The sequence below is a fragment of the Merops nubicus genome, unplaced genomic scaffold (assembly GCF_000691845.1).
Source record: "Merops nubicus isolate BGI_N331 unplaced genomic scaffold, ASM69184v1 scaffold8637, whole genome shotgun sequence".
Taxonomy (NCBI): domain Eukaryota; kingdom Metazoa; phylum Chordata; class Aves; order Coraciiformes; family Meropidae; genus Merops; species Merops nubicus.
The window spans coordinates 36862-52159 of NW_008622255.1; the positions used below are offsets into that span (position 1 = coordinate 36862).

The window sequence follows — 15298 nt, forward strand, 5'->3', positions numbered from 1 at the left end:
TCCAAGGGAAGTTTCCTCCTGGTTTTTAACAGTGTTGTGTTCCTGTTCTGTCCAGAGCCCAGTGAGCCCAGGCAGTGCCTCTGTCCAGACGTTGGCTGTACCTGGGAGAGGAAAGTTCTCATGGCCAAGTTTTCCCCACAGGACACAGAGCAGAGTCCCCACCACTGGACTGGAACGTGCTCTCTCTCACATGTAAGGTAGTAATGGACACAACAATCACCTTCTGCTATTTAAATGCAACTTCAGAGTATTTATTCATGTAGCACAATCTAGACAAAGGGCATTTGAAAAGGATTTTAGCATAGCTTTGAAATTTTATTCTGGGTCCATTGTTCCTTTTGGCTTTGTGGGTTTAAATCTTCTCTCCTCTAGGTTCTCCTTCCAACAGGCTTTCCTGGAAACACACAGCAGATAGGTTTTTTTAGAGAAGAAATAACTTTGATGATGGAATTTTAAAGCCTGGTCAGATGCTAGAATATTACAGTCTGCTTTGGAAGGGGGATTAGGATGGCATAAATCTGACCCAACATGATCTCTCTGCCACCTGCCCGTGGAGCTGGGGGTTCAGTGTGGGGTAACTGGCTCTGACAATGGCCCCTCTCATCCCAGAGGGCATGACCAACGTCCCAGCTGCTGATGGGGCCACCACTGCAGCAGTTCCTGGAGTGCCACCCAGCAGCTGTTGAACTCTCCACTTTGATGGCAGTTCAGGACAAGAAACATGAACTTGCACAAAGCCTCAGTCTGTAGAATGTCTCTGTGAGCTTAAGCAGTTGGCCAGGAGGCCAGAGACAGGAAAGCTGTGCTTGAAAAGAGTATTACAGGGTCATTAGGAGTGGCACAGTTGCTTTATTGCCATTCCCTGCGTACCTTAGTGCTGTTGGAATGGAAACCTCTGTCACATCCTGCTGGATCTGGCTCCTACTTGAACAGTTATTTATGTTTTTACCTCAGAGTTGAGAGCCTGAGGTGTTTTGGGTAGATGCACTGTCTGAACATGGTTTTTTTTTCCCCTGATGTGTCTCAGCAAGGTGAGTTTCTGTTTGTGCTCACCACCAGCATCTCCAGGAAATGATGAAGATAATTTCAGAAGTTTTTCCACAGGGTGGACCTTTTCCAGACCCCTCCCCTTTCATTGCATAATATTCCTGTAGCAGCTCCAGGAATGTGTTACAGTGGAGAGGCAGCATCTGGAAATAGTTTAATTTGTTTTCAGTGAAATTAAGCAGCTAGAAATACGAAGGCCATGGAGTTCAGAGCATGCTATGGGAGCAAGACATTCACACTAAGTGTTTGCTGCAGAGGTTTAGAAGGTTTTACAGCTCTGCAGAGGATTACCAGCAGTTCCTGAGCAAACCTGAGATTGGGGAGGGTGGGGAGGTGCCTTCAGGTCTGCAGAGAAAGGCCAAATTCCCCAAGAAGTATCAAGGACTCATTTCAAGCACCCTCAGAATCCCTCTGGTATCTTTTCCTGCCTAACATAGTCTTTTGCATTAGAAGAGAAAAGTCTAAACATATTAAGTTACTGTTGCTGGCTCTTTCTGCAGTAGTGCAATTGGAAACCAGTCACAGACAAAGATTCCATTTCATGTTCAGTACAAATAGGATTAAAGATGACCTAAAAAAATGATATTGTTCAAGTAGTTCCTGCATGAAAATCTCCTGGCAGACAGGTCAGAGTCTGGCTGCACTGCTGTTGGTGAGCTGGAGAGCCTTTGTGCAGGCCAGGCTCTCAGAGGAAGGCTGGAGTGCATACTTGGAACTGTTGGTGTCAGAAGTGAAGTACAGATTGAGTGCTTCAACTTTTGGGAGAGCTCAGAGGGGCTCTGTGGGAAGTGGTGACCATCTGGCCTGATCAAGGTGTCGCTGTATTAATTAAAGAGCACATTTTTGCAGCAGAGCATTCTTTCTGTGGCAGTTAGTTTGTACATGAAGTCTCTGCTGTCACTGCATTAGAGCATCTAATGGAAAATACATTTCCCAGTCTAGGGACTTTGGGAGCAGCAGCTTCCATATGGCTCCAGCCTTCAGCTGGCAAAGTGAGCCTTTGAAGTTAAGCATCTGTGAATGCTGCATAGATTTGTGTTAAGGCAGAATGCATTTGAGTTTATTTTGGGTTTAATTTAGCAAGTAATGACGTTGCTACAACAGAGCATAAGACTGATGTAGTCCTGTCCTAGGGCTGGAGCTCTGAGGTCCTTGAGAACCAGGCAGATGATAAGGGCAGCACCAGTATTGCCACATGAACTAAACTTTGATGCCTCTTCCTCCTCCACCACCTTTTTTTCTTTTCCCTCCTTGTACTTTTCCCATCCTGGACCAGTGTCCTAATTCTCCTGTGTTGATAAAGGAAGGAAGATGCTCCTTACCATGGCTTCCTTCAGGCCCCTGCTCCAGGGGTGCTGGGAGGAGCCTGGGCAGCCAGTCTTCTGCACTTCCCTCAGCTTTTCCATTTCATTTGCAATCTGAAATGAAAGTTTTTTTGCTAAAGCAACTCTACCCTACTCAGAGCTGAAGCAGAAACTGTTCCACTGCACAGCTCAGATTCACCTCTTTCCCAGGTGCTGTGCTTGTGCTACAGCAAACTTGGAGTGGGGGTGCTGGAGCTGCTGTTAGGGGGGCGTCCACGTGAAGTGTTGGCAAGGGTGGTCACTAGTCTAACTGGCCAGCAGCTGGCAGTGCCCATTGCCACCTTCTCACTGAGGAGGGTGAATGTTCTCATGGAACAGCCCACCAGAGCATCAGCTGAAATTTCGGGCGAGGATGAATTGGGGTTTAACCTGGGACACAAGTTTCCACCTCTGCTGTAGAGCAGGCTGCCCAAGCTCTGCCCACAGCAGCCAGCACTGTCCCTCCTGCAGGCTGTCAAATGCCACCTGGCCCTAATGCCAGCTGCCTTCCAACTACTGCTCAAAACAAAGGGTGTGGAGATACCTCTGTATGTGTCCTGGGGGGGAGGAGACAGCTACACAAACACAGCAAAGCCTGCAGCACCTCTTCCTGCTGGTGTCTCTCACAGGTAAGGGATCCTGGCTCAAACAACAGGGCTGTCTCCATGCAGAACCTACCTCTTGAAATGATTCCACCAGGTTCTCAGCGTTCCTTTTCCCTCCTGGTTGCAAGCCATAGGACCAGTGTTGAGCCAGGCAGATTTCCACAGACAGGACAAACAGCAGGACACTGACAAAGATCTCCCTGGACTTCTCCATCCTGTGAGAGAACAAAATGTCATTCTGAGCATAATGATATTGCAGCTCCATCTTTATCTTACAGAATTACAGAAATGCTTCATTTCTGGATCTGCAGTTCTGATCTTCTGTGCTCTGGTGGCATCGTGCCAGCTGTGAGCCACAGCTGGATTTTGAGTCCCTCAAAGTGTGGATGAGATCGTTATAAAGAGATTTAACATCTGAAAAAAAAACAACTGGGTGAAGACCTAAATTAGGATTTGGGAACACCCTTTCAGAGTTTTAGGAATGTCTGGACCTCAAAGGTTCCATGAAAGCCCCTCTTAATAGTTGAAAGATGTGTTCAGTTGAGCTGGGTTCTGTTCAAATGTCACTGCTCCTTAAAAAGTGCTCTTTGGGGTCTCCTCTAATGCCAGTTTCTCCTAACAGGAGCATCTGTAAGCACTGAAGAATTAAAGGAGGAATATGGAATGTTGCTCAAGAGCATTACCTGTTTGCTGAGAGAGGCTGCAGAATAACTCCAACTCCTCTCCACTGGAAAATGTCCTGCCAGTACTCTTCTCATCTCCCCTTTTATAGGCAGCCCCCCAGCAGGTGACTTTATCTAATTCTATCTCACAGCTCTTAAAATCACCGTGACGCAGCCGAAGCAAAGCCCATAATTGGAACACCCCTGGTGTAGCTGTTCAACTCAGCTCTTTTCCCTCAGAGCCATAAAAATAACAGCTTTGCTTTTAAGAGGCTATAAACCTGACATTCAGATCTAGCTGGCTGCTGTGACCCCAGGGGAACTGCACAATCTTTTCTTTCAGTGAGTTCTAAGTTTTCGGGTGAGCTTGAGAACTCAACCACTCCACAGATTTGAAAACTCAACAACAATTCAACAAATGGCTTCATAAAGAACAGCCTCTGATGGGAAAGTGCATGGAGCATTCTCCAGGCTCCTTCCAAAGTCCTCCTCAATATTTAAATTGAGGTGGCTTGATGTTCTTTGCTCTATAAAATGCCAAGTGGTACTAAACTGATCAAATGGGCAAGTGTATTATGCTGTCAGTGATGGAGTTTCTGCTGGGCAGGACTCCCACACAGCACTGTTCAGGGTTTTTGATATATATATGTGTGTGTCTATATGTGTATCCAAGTTTTTAATTCTTGAGAGCATATGCACTGCAGTTTTCTGAAGGAGTTGATGGCTGCTTGGGTGCTGGAGTGACATTCAGTCATTTTGACTACAGAAATCTCATTTTTTTTTTTATCTGCTGGGCAGGTATTTGGACTTACTGTGCTCTCTTTTATGTGCTATTGAATGTATTGTGGTTAATTCTTCAAACATCCTCTCTTCCTGCTCCCATGGCCTCTCTGGGATTAATGGATTAAAAGTAATTTAATAAGTAAATAATTTAAGGAGGATTTAGTGACTAGCAAAGAGTAATTCTTCCTGCTCTAATGCTCCTCCTACTCATGGCAAGGGTAGCCAACATTTAACTTCAGCTGATAAACTGATCAAGCTGTGAAAATAGTTTGTGGGAGAGATGCCACCTCGGCGTGGGGACATCACTTCAGAGGGGAGATTTTCCTCTGCCTGTTTTGAGGCTCCTTCCTCCCCTGATGAGCCTAGCAAAAATTTGGGCTATTTAAAGGTAAACAGAGGATTTTGTTCATCCCAAGGGATGATGTTTAAAGAGGAAAAGGGGTTTCCTCAGCCAAATAATTGCACCTCTTACTAACTCACCTTTTTAAGCTACATCTAATGATGACCCTTAACATCTGGCAACAGCTGCTTCTCCACAGGTCTCAGTTAAGCTACCAAAGCTCCTCAGAAGGGGCACGTAACTGCACTGGGGAGGGAGCTCCCCTCTTCTCTAAACCTCCAGGCAATGATCCCAAGTTACAGAAAGGAGCTGAGAGGTTAACAAGAGATGGCAGCTGGCTTTGTTTGCCCACAAATACTTCTATGGCCCCACAAACCAGGCTGACTTGGCAGAGACCTGTCTGAGCTGAAGCCTGATCCAGGCTCTGAGGGTGCTTCAGTCTGGGCTGGTCAGGCAGGTGCCAGCTTTGGGTCTCAAAAACATCAACGTGTGGAGCTGGGTGTTTATTTTGTGAAAACTCTTCAGTTTTCAGCCACTGGAGTGTGGTTGATGTAGACCTTCCAGAAGAGTGCCCACACCTCCAAACACAGGGGTTTAAGGTTTTTGGGAGAGCAGTGTCAATGCCTGCCAATGCTGTGAAGTACCTAGCTGGCCTTGTCAGGAAAGCCTGGGTCTGTGGACTCATGGAATCAGAGAATGCTTTGGGTTGGAAGGGACCTTTAGTGGTCATCTAGTCCAAGCCCTCTGCAGGGAGCAGGGATCTGCAGCTGGAGCAGGTTGCTCAGAGCCCCACCAAGCCTGACCTGGAATGTCTCCAGGGATGGGGCCTCACTCCAGTTCCAAGAATTGGGACCTCTCTTAGCAGGAGTGCTGCAGGGCACAGCCCAACATGTGGAGCCTCTTGGGCTTCTCAGGCAGCACCCCTGGCCCCAGGAGGTGTGCTGGAGGGGAGGAGCTGGAGAAGGAACTCGGTTCTTTGTTCTCGGGGTGTTCCACAGGACTTACACAGCTGTGGGATGTGTTGTTGCTGTGGTGCTACAGAGTTTGTTAGCCTGAAAGCATGGGCACTTTATAGACCAAAGTCAAGGACAGGATTGTTTGGTTTATTTCTCTTGAAGACACAGTTGAGCTGCTTGTGCTGTGTGATGAGCCTCTGATGTGGGAGGTGCTTTAACTGGGGGATGTAAATTGTGGTTAATGACTTCCAGCTCCAGAGAGTGAACAAGTATGAAGGGTGGAGACAAAGAAAAGTTGAAAAGTGTTGCAGGTAAATGAGAACTCAAAAAAAAAACCCAAACCAAACCATCAAATTCTCAAAGGGCATGTGCTGGAGCCACAGCAGCAGTCCCCAGCACACAGGCTGCAGGGGGTTTCCTAGCAGGCAGCTGTGCTCTCTCCTCACTTGCTGTCCCTCCCATAAAAACCAGCTGAGACCTAGACCAGCTTTTTACATTAAGACAAGCAGGACACTTTTGTATTTCACACTTTTATTTAATGCAGTTTAAATTAGGCTTGAACCTGCAGTTTCTGAACAGGCCACTTTGGGCTATTCGTGCAGCTTTGTCATAGCAAAAGAGGTACCTTGAAGTCACCTGTGAGTGAATGATGCCACATGCTGTGAGTATTCAAAACATAGAGCTTCAGTGAAAGTTCAAATATATTTTATACACAGTGATTATGAAAATAGATCTTTTTTTCCCATACAATATTTTACTTCTGCCAGCTACAAAATATGATAAAGAAAAATAATTCATTTATTTCTCTAGCCCTAGGAATCTTCTTCTACTGCAACATAGAATCACTCTCAATGAAAGCGATGAGGTGAGAGCAAGGACTCCAAAATCACACTCCAGTATTTCCCTTGCATCTCTAGGAGTGTTTCCCCAAGGGTAACAGTGCTGCCCTGGGGCCAGAGCAGGAGGCCTGGGAAGCTGGAGGAAATAAAATCCCAATTCTGAGCCACATGGCTGTGGGATTTTGAGTCCCAGAAGTTCAGGTCGTACACCTGAGGGAGAATTCTGCAACTCCCCCTAAACAAATTATATTCTGGACCTGAACCAACCTTTCTAGGCTGATGGCAAAGCAGCATTTTCATAACTACTGAGACAAGACTTTGTCAAAGACAGGAAATCTGCACAAGTTGAAGACAACCCACTGAAGTAACTGTGGAAACCAAACTCCTACCAAGTTTTAGGATACTCTGGTTCTTAGCTTCCAGTAAAAGCTCTATTCCCTTGGATTCAAGGTCAGTTTTAACTTTGGGGTGTTTTAAGTAAGCATCTGAGGTAAGAGTTCTTGATGCACCTTTTTTTTTTTTGGTATAGTTTCTTTGTGTGCTTTTTGATTGTGTGTACAACGTGTTAGATGAGCACTAGCTTGGTGCTGCAGTGGAAGGAGCTTGTTCAAGTGCACCACAACTTCTCGAGGTGCTGTGAGGGCTCCTGCCCTGCAGAGCTCCCCAGGGCCCCCCTGCTCCCAGGGCAGGCTGCTCTGCCCTCTGCAAGGTGCTTTCACAGCAGCAGGCCCACAGTCAAACACTGAGACCTGCCTGGGAAGAGGGTTGTTGTGTCCATGCTTTCAAGGATTGAGTGTGCAAACACAGCTGCATAGTACACTGAGGGGAAACAAGTGCCATCCATTCATACCCTGGGGTAACAACGGGAGGGTGGAGCACGTGCTGCAGCCCCAGTGCCCATCTCTGCTTTGGTGACTGGTTTCTCCCCATGTACAGTTCATTTCCTGCAAAGAATGGAAAAAACCATTCCACAGGAGCTGCAGTGTGGAGTGGTCAGGGCGTTGGAAAGCCATTTCTGGTAGTGCAACTGCACACTGATCTGGAAGAATTAAATGAGACATCCAATTTCTGAGCAGGGGGGGCTTAGTGACAGCTAAATCTGCTGTGTGGGCAGATCCCTTCCGTGGCAGCAGCTCCCACTGCATGTTTCAGAAGATAAAGCTGTGCTATACCTGCTTTCAAACCACTACAAGGCAACAGATGACCCATGGTGACAGTTAATGACTGTTTTCACCCCAGAAGAAGACAGTACCTGAAAAACATCCTGTTGTCTAAACCACATGTGTCATCTAACACACACTCTGCATAACTGAGGAAACAAACTATAAATACACTAGTCTAACTGTAAACCTGAACTTTGTTGCTACTATACATGTATAACATTTTCTATTCATATTGCAGCTACAGGTGTAATAAATAGAATTGCATATATTGTGCTTTATAAATTAAAATGCATTCCAAAGTGAGGCAATGCTGAGCAGTGAATCTATTTAACCTTCCCCTGGCCACACGTCCTGGTTCTAGAACCAGCCCACTTCCTCACTCCCCACAAAGGTAGAAAGTGGCTGTTCCTACCTCTTAAAGAAAAGCTCCCTCCCCCCAGAGTGATCAAAGAAGAGTTTACTTAGGCACTACTGCAGATGTAAGTTGTCCAATAACCATTGTTTCTAGCTTAATAATGGGAGGAGGTGAAGGAAGTCAGGATGAGTGTTTTGATGCCTTCCTCTTCAGCACGGTCTCTCCCCTATCTGACACTCTGGGACATGTGCAGAGGTGTCAGCATCTCTTCAAAGATAGCTCCTTTTACATTGGATCCCCTCAGATTAGCTTCTTGTAGATCACACCCTGACAGATCACAATTCTAAAGGGTAAAAGAGAAATAAATGTTAATTGAGTATACCCAGAACTCAGTTCAAAACTCTTACCTTAGCTACATTTCTACAGCCTACAAATACTTCCATAAACTCCAGTGTAAACTTCTAGCTCATTGCTCTGCTCTAGAGCTGAGGTTACTTCTTGTAAGACAAGAGTTTCTCTTCACAGTAACAGCTGGATTTAGTTTCAAGTTGTTAATCTTAGTCTTTATATTAAATTCCCTTCCAGGAGCTGCTGATCTGTGCTGAGCAAAGCTAGAAAGCAGCTGCCTCTTGCAGTCCCCAGGCATTGCTCTGGATGCTTCTTGAACAGCCCCATACTCAGCCTGCAGCACGAGCCACTTTGTCTAAGGAGTGGAGACAGCAGCAGGTCACATGCCACCAGTCAGGTAAGATTCCACAGGCACTCTACAAACACCATCCCAGGATCACAAACCACCAGACCCACAAGGCAACTGGAGTCTCCCCAGTTCTCCAGCAGTGACCTCACACTAGGAGTCAAGTTCAGCAGTGTTTCCATCCATCCCTTCTGATGCTACCAGCCACTCCTGGGACTCTGAGGTGCTGGCAAGTCTAACTGAGGCTAGGATGAAATGGGCTTCCTTAGGTCATCCATAGCTCACTAAGACTGAAAGAGATGAGTACACTGTCCAGTTTGAGGCTGGTAGTTCAGCCAAAGCCCAGCAACCCCCCAAGGTCTATCACCCAGTGAGTGCACCAAATGAATTTAACTCACTTCCAGGTCAGTTCCTGCCAACGTTGCTCCTCTAAGGTTACAGTTCTTTAGTTTTGCATTTTTCAGTGTTGCAACTCTTAGGTTGATTCCTGTCATTTGACTGCCTTCCATGTCAACACCTTTCAGGTTAGCACCTACAACACAAAAAGAGTAGTTTTATGAGGAAAACCAATCAGAAATGTAGTAAGTCCAGAACAATGCCTCCTCAGAGCCATGTAAATTGGCAGAGCTCAAGGTAGAACTTGGAATTTAATGTTTATGTGGTTACACAGCCTGGTGCCTGTGGCCTCCTCATGAAAACATGGGTTGTACAAACCACCACTAAACCTTCCACATGCCATATACATTTATAAACTCATGGTTCAGTCTCCACAGAGTACATAACATGCAAAAACCTCCTACCTTCCAAATTAGCTTTAAGGCCTGATGGATCTTCAAAATTGCAGCCTTTTAGAGATGCTCCTTCTGCATTAGAACACAGCATCTTCACCCCCTGGAGGTTTGCACACTGAGACAGACATGCCAGTCAGATTCACAGAAGTGCCAAGATGAACAATATCAAAAACAATCATAGGATTGTTTTGGTTGGAAGAGAGCTTTAAGATTGAGTCCATCCATTCCCCAGCACTGCCAGGTCCCCACTGCCCCGTGTCCCTCACCCCACATCTCCACAGCTTGGAAACCCCTCCAGGGGTGGGGACTCCACCACTGCCCTGGGCAGCCTGGCACAGCCCTGGGCAACCCTTCAGGGCAAGAAATTGTTCCTCAGCTCCAACCTCAACCTCCCCTGGGGCAACTTGAGGCTGTTTCCTCTTGTCCTGTCCCTTGTCCCTTGGGAGCAGAGCCCGACCCCCCCCCGGCTCCAGGCTCCTGTCAGGAGCTGTGCAGAGCCAGAAGGTCTCCCCTGAGCCTGTTCTCCAAGCTCAACCACCCCAGCTCCCTCAGCCTAATCAGAGAGTAGTTTTCATTTATATTCCAGAAGTGAATCCTACTAGAGCACCCCAGCCTGGCTACTGTGTGAAGTGTAAGGACTTCCTACACCATCACTTCTCTATCATCAGGAAGACAAAAAATTCTCTCCCACTGCCCCTTTTTTCCTTTTTTTTAAACTTAAGATAGCTTCAAAACCCTTCTGAAGTGAGCTCTAACTAGAAGAACTGCAGAAAATATTGAAGAACTCCATGTTTTACACTTAGGTGCTCGTTCCAATTCCTCTTCCCTCCCAAGAGCTGGAGGGCAGCCCGGGGGGCAGCGGCTCTTACGTCCAGCACGGCGCCCGAGAGGTCTGCCCTCTCCAGGTTGGCACAGCAGAGGTTGGCGTGGGCCAGGTTGCAGCGGCTCAGATTGGCCATCTTGAAGTTGATGTAGCGCAGGTCCAGCCGGGAGAGGTCTGCTCCACTGAAATTGAGACCCTGGAACACACACCCAGCCCCCCAGCAGTTACAGCAGGGGAGGTGGAGCTCAGGACGTGAAATCGTTATTGTTTGTGTATGGGTGTATGAATTTACACAAGGATACAATCTGTACACACACAAGACCTTCTATTCTACTACATAAGACTAATTAGATGTAAATGTGAAACTATCAAGCACTGTCCTTGCTAGTGCAAGTGTATTTTACACTTAAACACAACAAATTGCTCCTCCAGGAAACCTTCCACCTACAGAAGGGAAGCAGCTGGAAGAGCACACTTGGATTTCATGTCAAGGTCCTTCTGCCACAGCCTGGAACCAAAAGCCAGTTAAAAGCCAGGCAGAAGAGGTGCTCGTTGGGTGCACCCATGTTGTCACACTGCTGCAGGAGGTGCCACCACCAGACACTGACATGACAAATGAAGACAAAAAATTTGCCCCTGGACTGGGCACTGGGGAGGCCACAGCTTGAGCACTGGGGTCAGTCTGGGGCACCACAGGGTAAGAAGGACACTGAGGGGCTGGAGCGGGTCCAGAGAAGGGCAATGAAGCTGGGGAGGGCTCTGGGGAACATGGCTTGTGAGGACAGGCTGAGGGACCTGGGGGTGTTCAGTCTGGAGAAGAGGAGGCTCAGGGGAGACCTTCTGGCTCTCTGCAGCTCCCTGACAGGAGGCTGGAGTGAGGTGTGGCTGGTCTCCTCTCTCAGGTAACCAGTGATAGGATGAGAGGAAATGGGCTGAAGCTGCACAAAGGGAGGTTTAGTTTGGACATTAGGCAGAATTTCTTCCCTGGCAGAGTGGTGAGACCTTGGCCCAGGCTGCCCAGGGAGGTGCTGGAGTCCCCAGCCCTGGAGGGCTTCAATAAACATGCAGACATGGCCCTTGGGGCCATGGTTTAGTGGTCACGGGAGCGTTGGGTTGATGCCTTGATGACCTCAGGGCTCTTTTCCCACCTTGCCCCTTCCCTACGCCCATGAAGGGCTGCCCCACCTGGCAGCGCAGCTCAGACTTGGTGGGGGTGGCCAGCAGGAACCGGACGAACTCCTTGCGGGAGATGGGGGAGTGATCCTCAGCTGGCTGGGAGTTCTGTGGAGACAGGGCAGCTCAGCTGCAGGCAGGAACACACCCCTGCCCGGGACAAACACCCAGGTAGGAGAGGGAACAAGTTACCTTAATAGCTACTTCTAGATGTTCAATGAGGGAATCGATACCAAAAAACCTGGCTTCTTCCAAAACACCTACCAAGACAAAGTATTATGGGTTATTTCCAGGGAGCAGTTAGGACACTCAAGCTCCCTGCCTGGAGAAGGCAGGGCATGGACACGTGCCAGAGTGTCTGTGTTAATCCATCTTTACTACTGGAGAAGCATCCATCCCATCAGCTTTTCCTCCTTGTTATACCTTTGATATATTTTAACTGCTTATTGAAGTTTAAGGATTCTCAAAAAATGCATAAAGTAATAAAACTTGACAACCATGTACATTATCTTAGAGGCAACTGGACAGAGGAAAACCCAGCCTGTCTGCAGCTAGAAGGGAAAAATAGCTCAGGAAGGATGCTTCCAATGCCAATATTGGCTTAAAGATACCAAATCTAGAATTACAGTTGGATATTAATCTAGAATTACAGTTGGATATTAACCCAGCAGGGAGAATTTTTCATGCTCTCAAGATAAATAACTTCAAACAGTGCATCTTCATTAAACCAAGCAAGTGGAATTTTAACGCTCAAGAATAAACTCACAAAAGAAAAACCCCAAACATGCAGATGAGCACACCAAGGTCCCACTGACTTTATCACGTTTACCTGAGGGCAAAGTTTAACTTCTAAAGAGTAATAATTTAGGAGATGTCACAGAGGCAATACCTACCTAGCAAATTAATGCCATCATTCACAATGAGCTGCCCGTGACGCAGATAGTTCAAAATGGGCTCAAAATACTCCGGGCTGCGGTCGATCAGGAATGCTCCTCTGTGATCCTGCTTATTTCCCCATGCATCTGTTTCCACAACATATATATCATTAAATTGGATATATTAATAGAAGAGCATTTGCTTCAGTTCCAGTTTTACGACCAAAGGGTACTGGGTTATGAAACATTCCATGTCTTAGGGAACAGGAGAATAAGAGGCAGGGTGGGAATCACCTTCAGACAAACTCACCCCTGCTGTAACTAAACATTTGATCACAGACTAAGAATCATTGCTGGAATAAAAGCAGCATTAAGATTTCAGCCTGCCCTGTCTCCCACAGCCTGTCTCACAGGGTGTTTGCTCATTGATTCTGCTGACAAAACAAGAGGCAACAATAAGATGAAAACCCAAAAGCAAAGAAAGACTCCAAAATATCAGCTATGGATGGAAGTTCAGTCTTCAGTCTGTGAGGTGATGGGTGTTACATGGGGGCAATGGAGAACTGAACAATTATTTACCCCTGCTCTAACTAAACATTTGATCACATACTAATCATTGCTAGAATAAAAGCATTAAGATTTCAGCCTGCCCTGTCTCCCACAGCCTGTCTCACAGGGTGTTTGCTCATTGATTCTGCTGACAAAACAAGAGGCAACAATAAGATGAAAACCCAAAAGCAAAGAAAGACTCCAAAATATCAGCTATGGATGGAAGTTCAGTCTTCAGTCTGTGAGGTGATGGGTGTTACATGGGGGCAATGGAGAACTGAACAATTATTTTAAAAAATTATTAGACATTTGGCTTTGATACACTTTTGATATTTTAACACAGGACAAGTCTCAGCTTACTAGTGCCTTCTGCCTGCTTGGCTGATCTGTTAGCTTAAAAAAAATAAAGTTTACTTCACTATACTAACCTTTATCTTTAAACATGTGGGCCAACATACTGTCAGGCTCCTTATTAACCAAAGTGCTCCTAGAAAACAAAGGCAGCACAATGTTAGTTTTCCAATGGAATGTTTTCCTCAGGAGACAAACCTGCTGGTTGGTGTTTTCTGCCCCCAGTGTGTGCCCCACATTCCAACAGCACTGTATGGAGTTAACTTTGTGTAGTGGGACAACAAAATACATTCCTGACCTATCACAAAGGTGTTTTAAATACAAAGTGTTTAATTAATTAAAAACAAGGATCAAGCAAGGCCTGTTCAGGCTTTGCACCATTTTTATTTCATGTATCAACTGTTTGAGAATTAATTAGTTGCCAAATTATGGCAGCAAATACGAAATACAGAGTGAGCTGCAGAAGTCAAAGACCTCCCACTCCACAGTAAGTTCATTTTTCTTGCTCACCATGTGCACTACCAGCCCCTGTGACTACTGGACTGAATTCAAGCCCTTTAAGCCCCAAACCAGCCAGCTGCCTTGTTACCGTGTCGTGGTGAAGTATCGGCCTCCAACGTTGAGGGTTAACCAGTCTGTGTGTGCCCCTGTGAGCTCCTCCTGAGGCCTCCCATCAGTCTGGGGGTCTACACAGATGAGAAAGGCACAGGAATTAGGAAATATCATCTTAGGTTTACATTAAAGCAAAACAAAACCTCTTTCCACTAAACAGGAGGTTAAACAAGAATTAGAGACTTACCAATGAAGGGTTCCCCTTCACAGACAAACAAAACATCATCATCCCTGAAAGGGGAAGAGGAAGAGAAGGAAGGGAAAAAGATTAATCATTATTTTCTGTTCATCCAGGTGACAGTGGGAACCCCTCCTGCTTAGGGTCAGCTAAATACACTCAGTTAGAAGTTCAATATCTGATTTTTATCTCACTTTTGCAGGTTCCAGTGGATTGTGACACGATGGACTTCACCAGAAATGTTATGAGTATCAACCAGGTAGGGATCCCCTGTTACTCAAACCATTTTAGCTTTACAAAACAGCAGCTTCTCTCCCCACTCTTGGGGTATTCCATGAAGCCAAGGCAATGCCAGAGCCTGTCTCCTTTTCAGAAAGGTTTCATCCAAGTGCTGACTAGAAAAGTGGGATTTCCCTGGTACATACATGACCCTGGTACATGACTCAACACAGGAGGATGTTAAGAAGCACAAAATGCAGCCTGCATCAAGCTCTGACTGATCCAGACAGAAATGCTTTGAAGTTCATAAGGCAGTATTAATTTTCTCGAGGCACGAAAGCACCTCTGGGCCTGCTGGCTGGCAGTGATAAGATGTTTTTAAGGCAGGCACTGGTTATTGATTAAGGTCAGAGGATTAATAGGCTAGAAAATCTCTTAATCCACATCTGTGGGTGACTTTCCTTGGCTAAGCCTTACCTAATCAAAGCGATATCATCGATGAGGCCACCCTTGCCGTTGTAAACACTGGTTGCTTTTATTCCAAGCTTGTTACTCGCCACAGAGAGCAGGTCTGACAGAGTCCCATACACAGCCACCACCTGGGGAAGAGAGACAGCCACAGTCTGGATTCTGCCACTTCAGACTTTGAAACAGCCCAACGCTGAGGTTAGAAACAGAGCTGCCTTAAAATAGGGACGCCTTGCACATCTCTCAGCCAAGGCTTCCATGTCCCAAGGTGGCAGCAGCTGTGGAAGAATGACTGTTGGTACTCTAAGGATACTGAATCAGTTATTTCTCTAAAGAAATACAATTTGGTTTGATCCCAGTCTCTCTTGAATTTATTACTCACTCTAAAACTAAGCATTAAACTACTGTCCCATTAACAGTCTTCGTTTCAGTTAGATGGACGGGAAAAATCAGGGCTGGTGCCCGCAGAACT

General features: G+C 46.3%; 2 protein-coding genes across 2 annotated transcripts; both read right to left on the minus strand.

Moving 5' to 3' along the window:
• Nucleotides 1–352: 352 nt before the first annotated feature.
• On the minus strand, nt 353–3209 carry GNRH1 (gonadotropin-releasing hormone 1 (luteinizing-releasing hormone)). Its single transcript, XM_008944712.1, has 3 exons — nt 3069–3209; nt 2370–2465; nt 353–394 (listed from the first exon to the last, which is right to left on the minus strand). The coding sequence occupies exons 1-3, from the start codon at nt 3207–3209 to the stop codon at nt 353–355; spliced, it is 279 nt and encodes a 92-aa protein (XP_008942960.1).
• A 5013-nt stretch (nt 3210–8222) lies between these two features.
• KCTD9 (potassium channel tetramerization domain containing 9) lies at nt 8223–14957 on the minus strand (the record flags this gene model as incomplete). Its single annotated transcript, XM_008944715.1, has 11 exons — nt 8223–8436; nt 9186–9319; nt 9588–9693; nt 10448–10597; nt 11587–11682; nt 11767–11834; nt 12468–12596; nt 13427–13485; nt 13939–14035; nt 14149–14192; nt 14836–14957. Coding segments are annotated over 11 exons (1122 nt in total), but the record flags the coding sequence as incomplete, so codon positions are not given.
• Nucleotides 14958–15298: the final 341 nt, after the last annotated feature.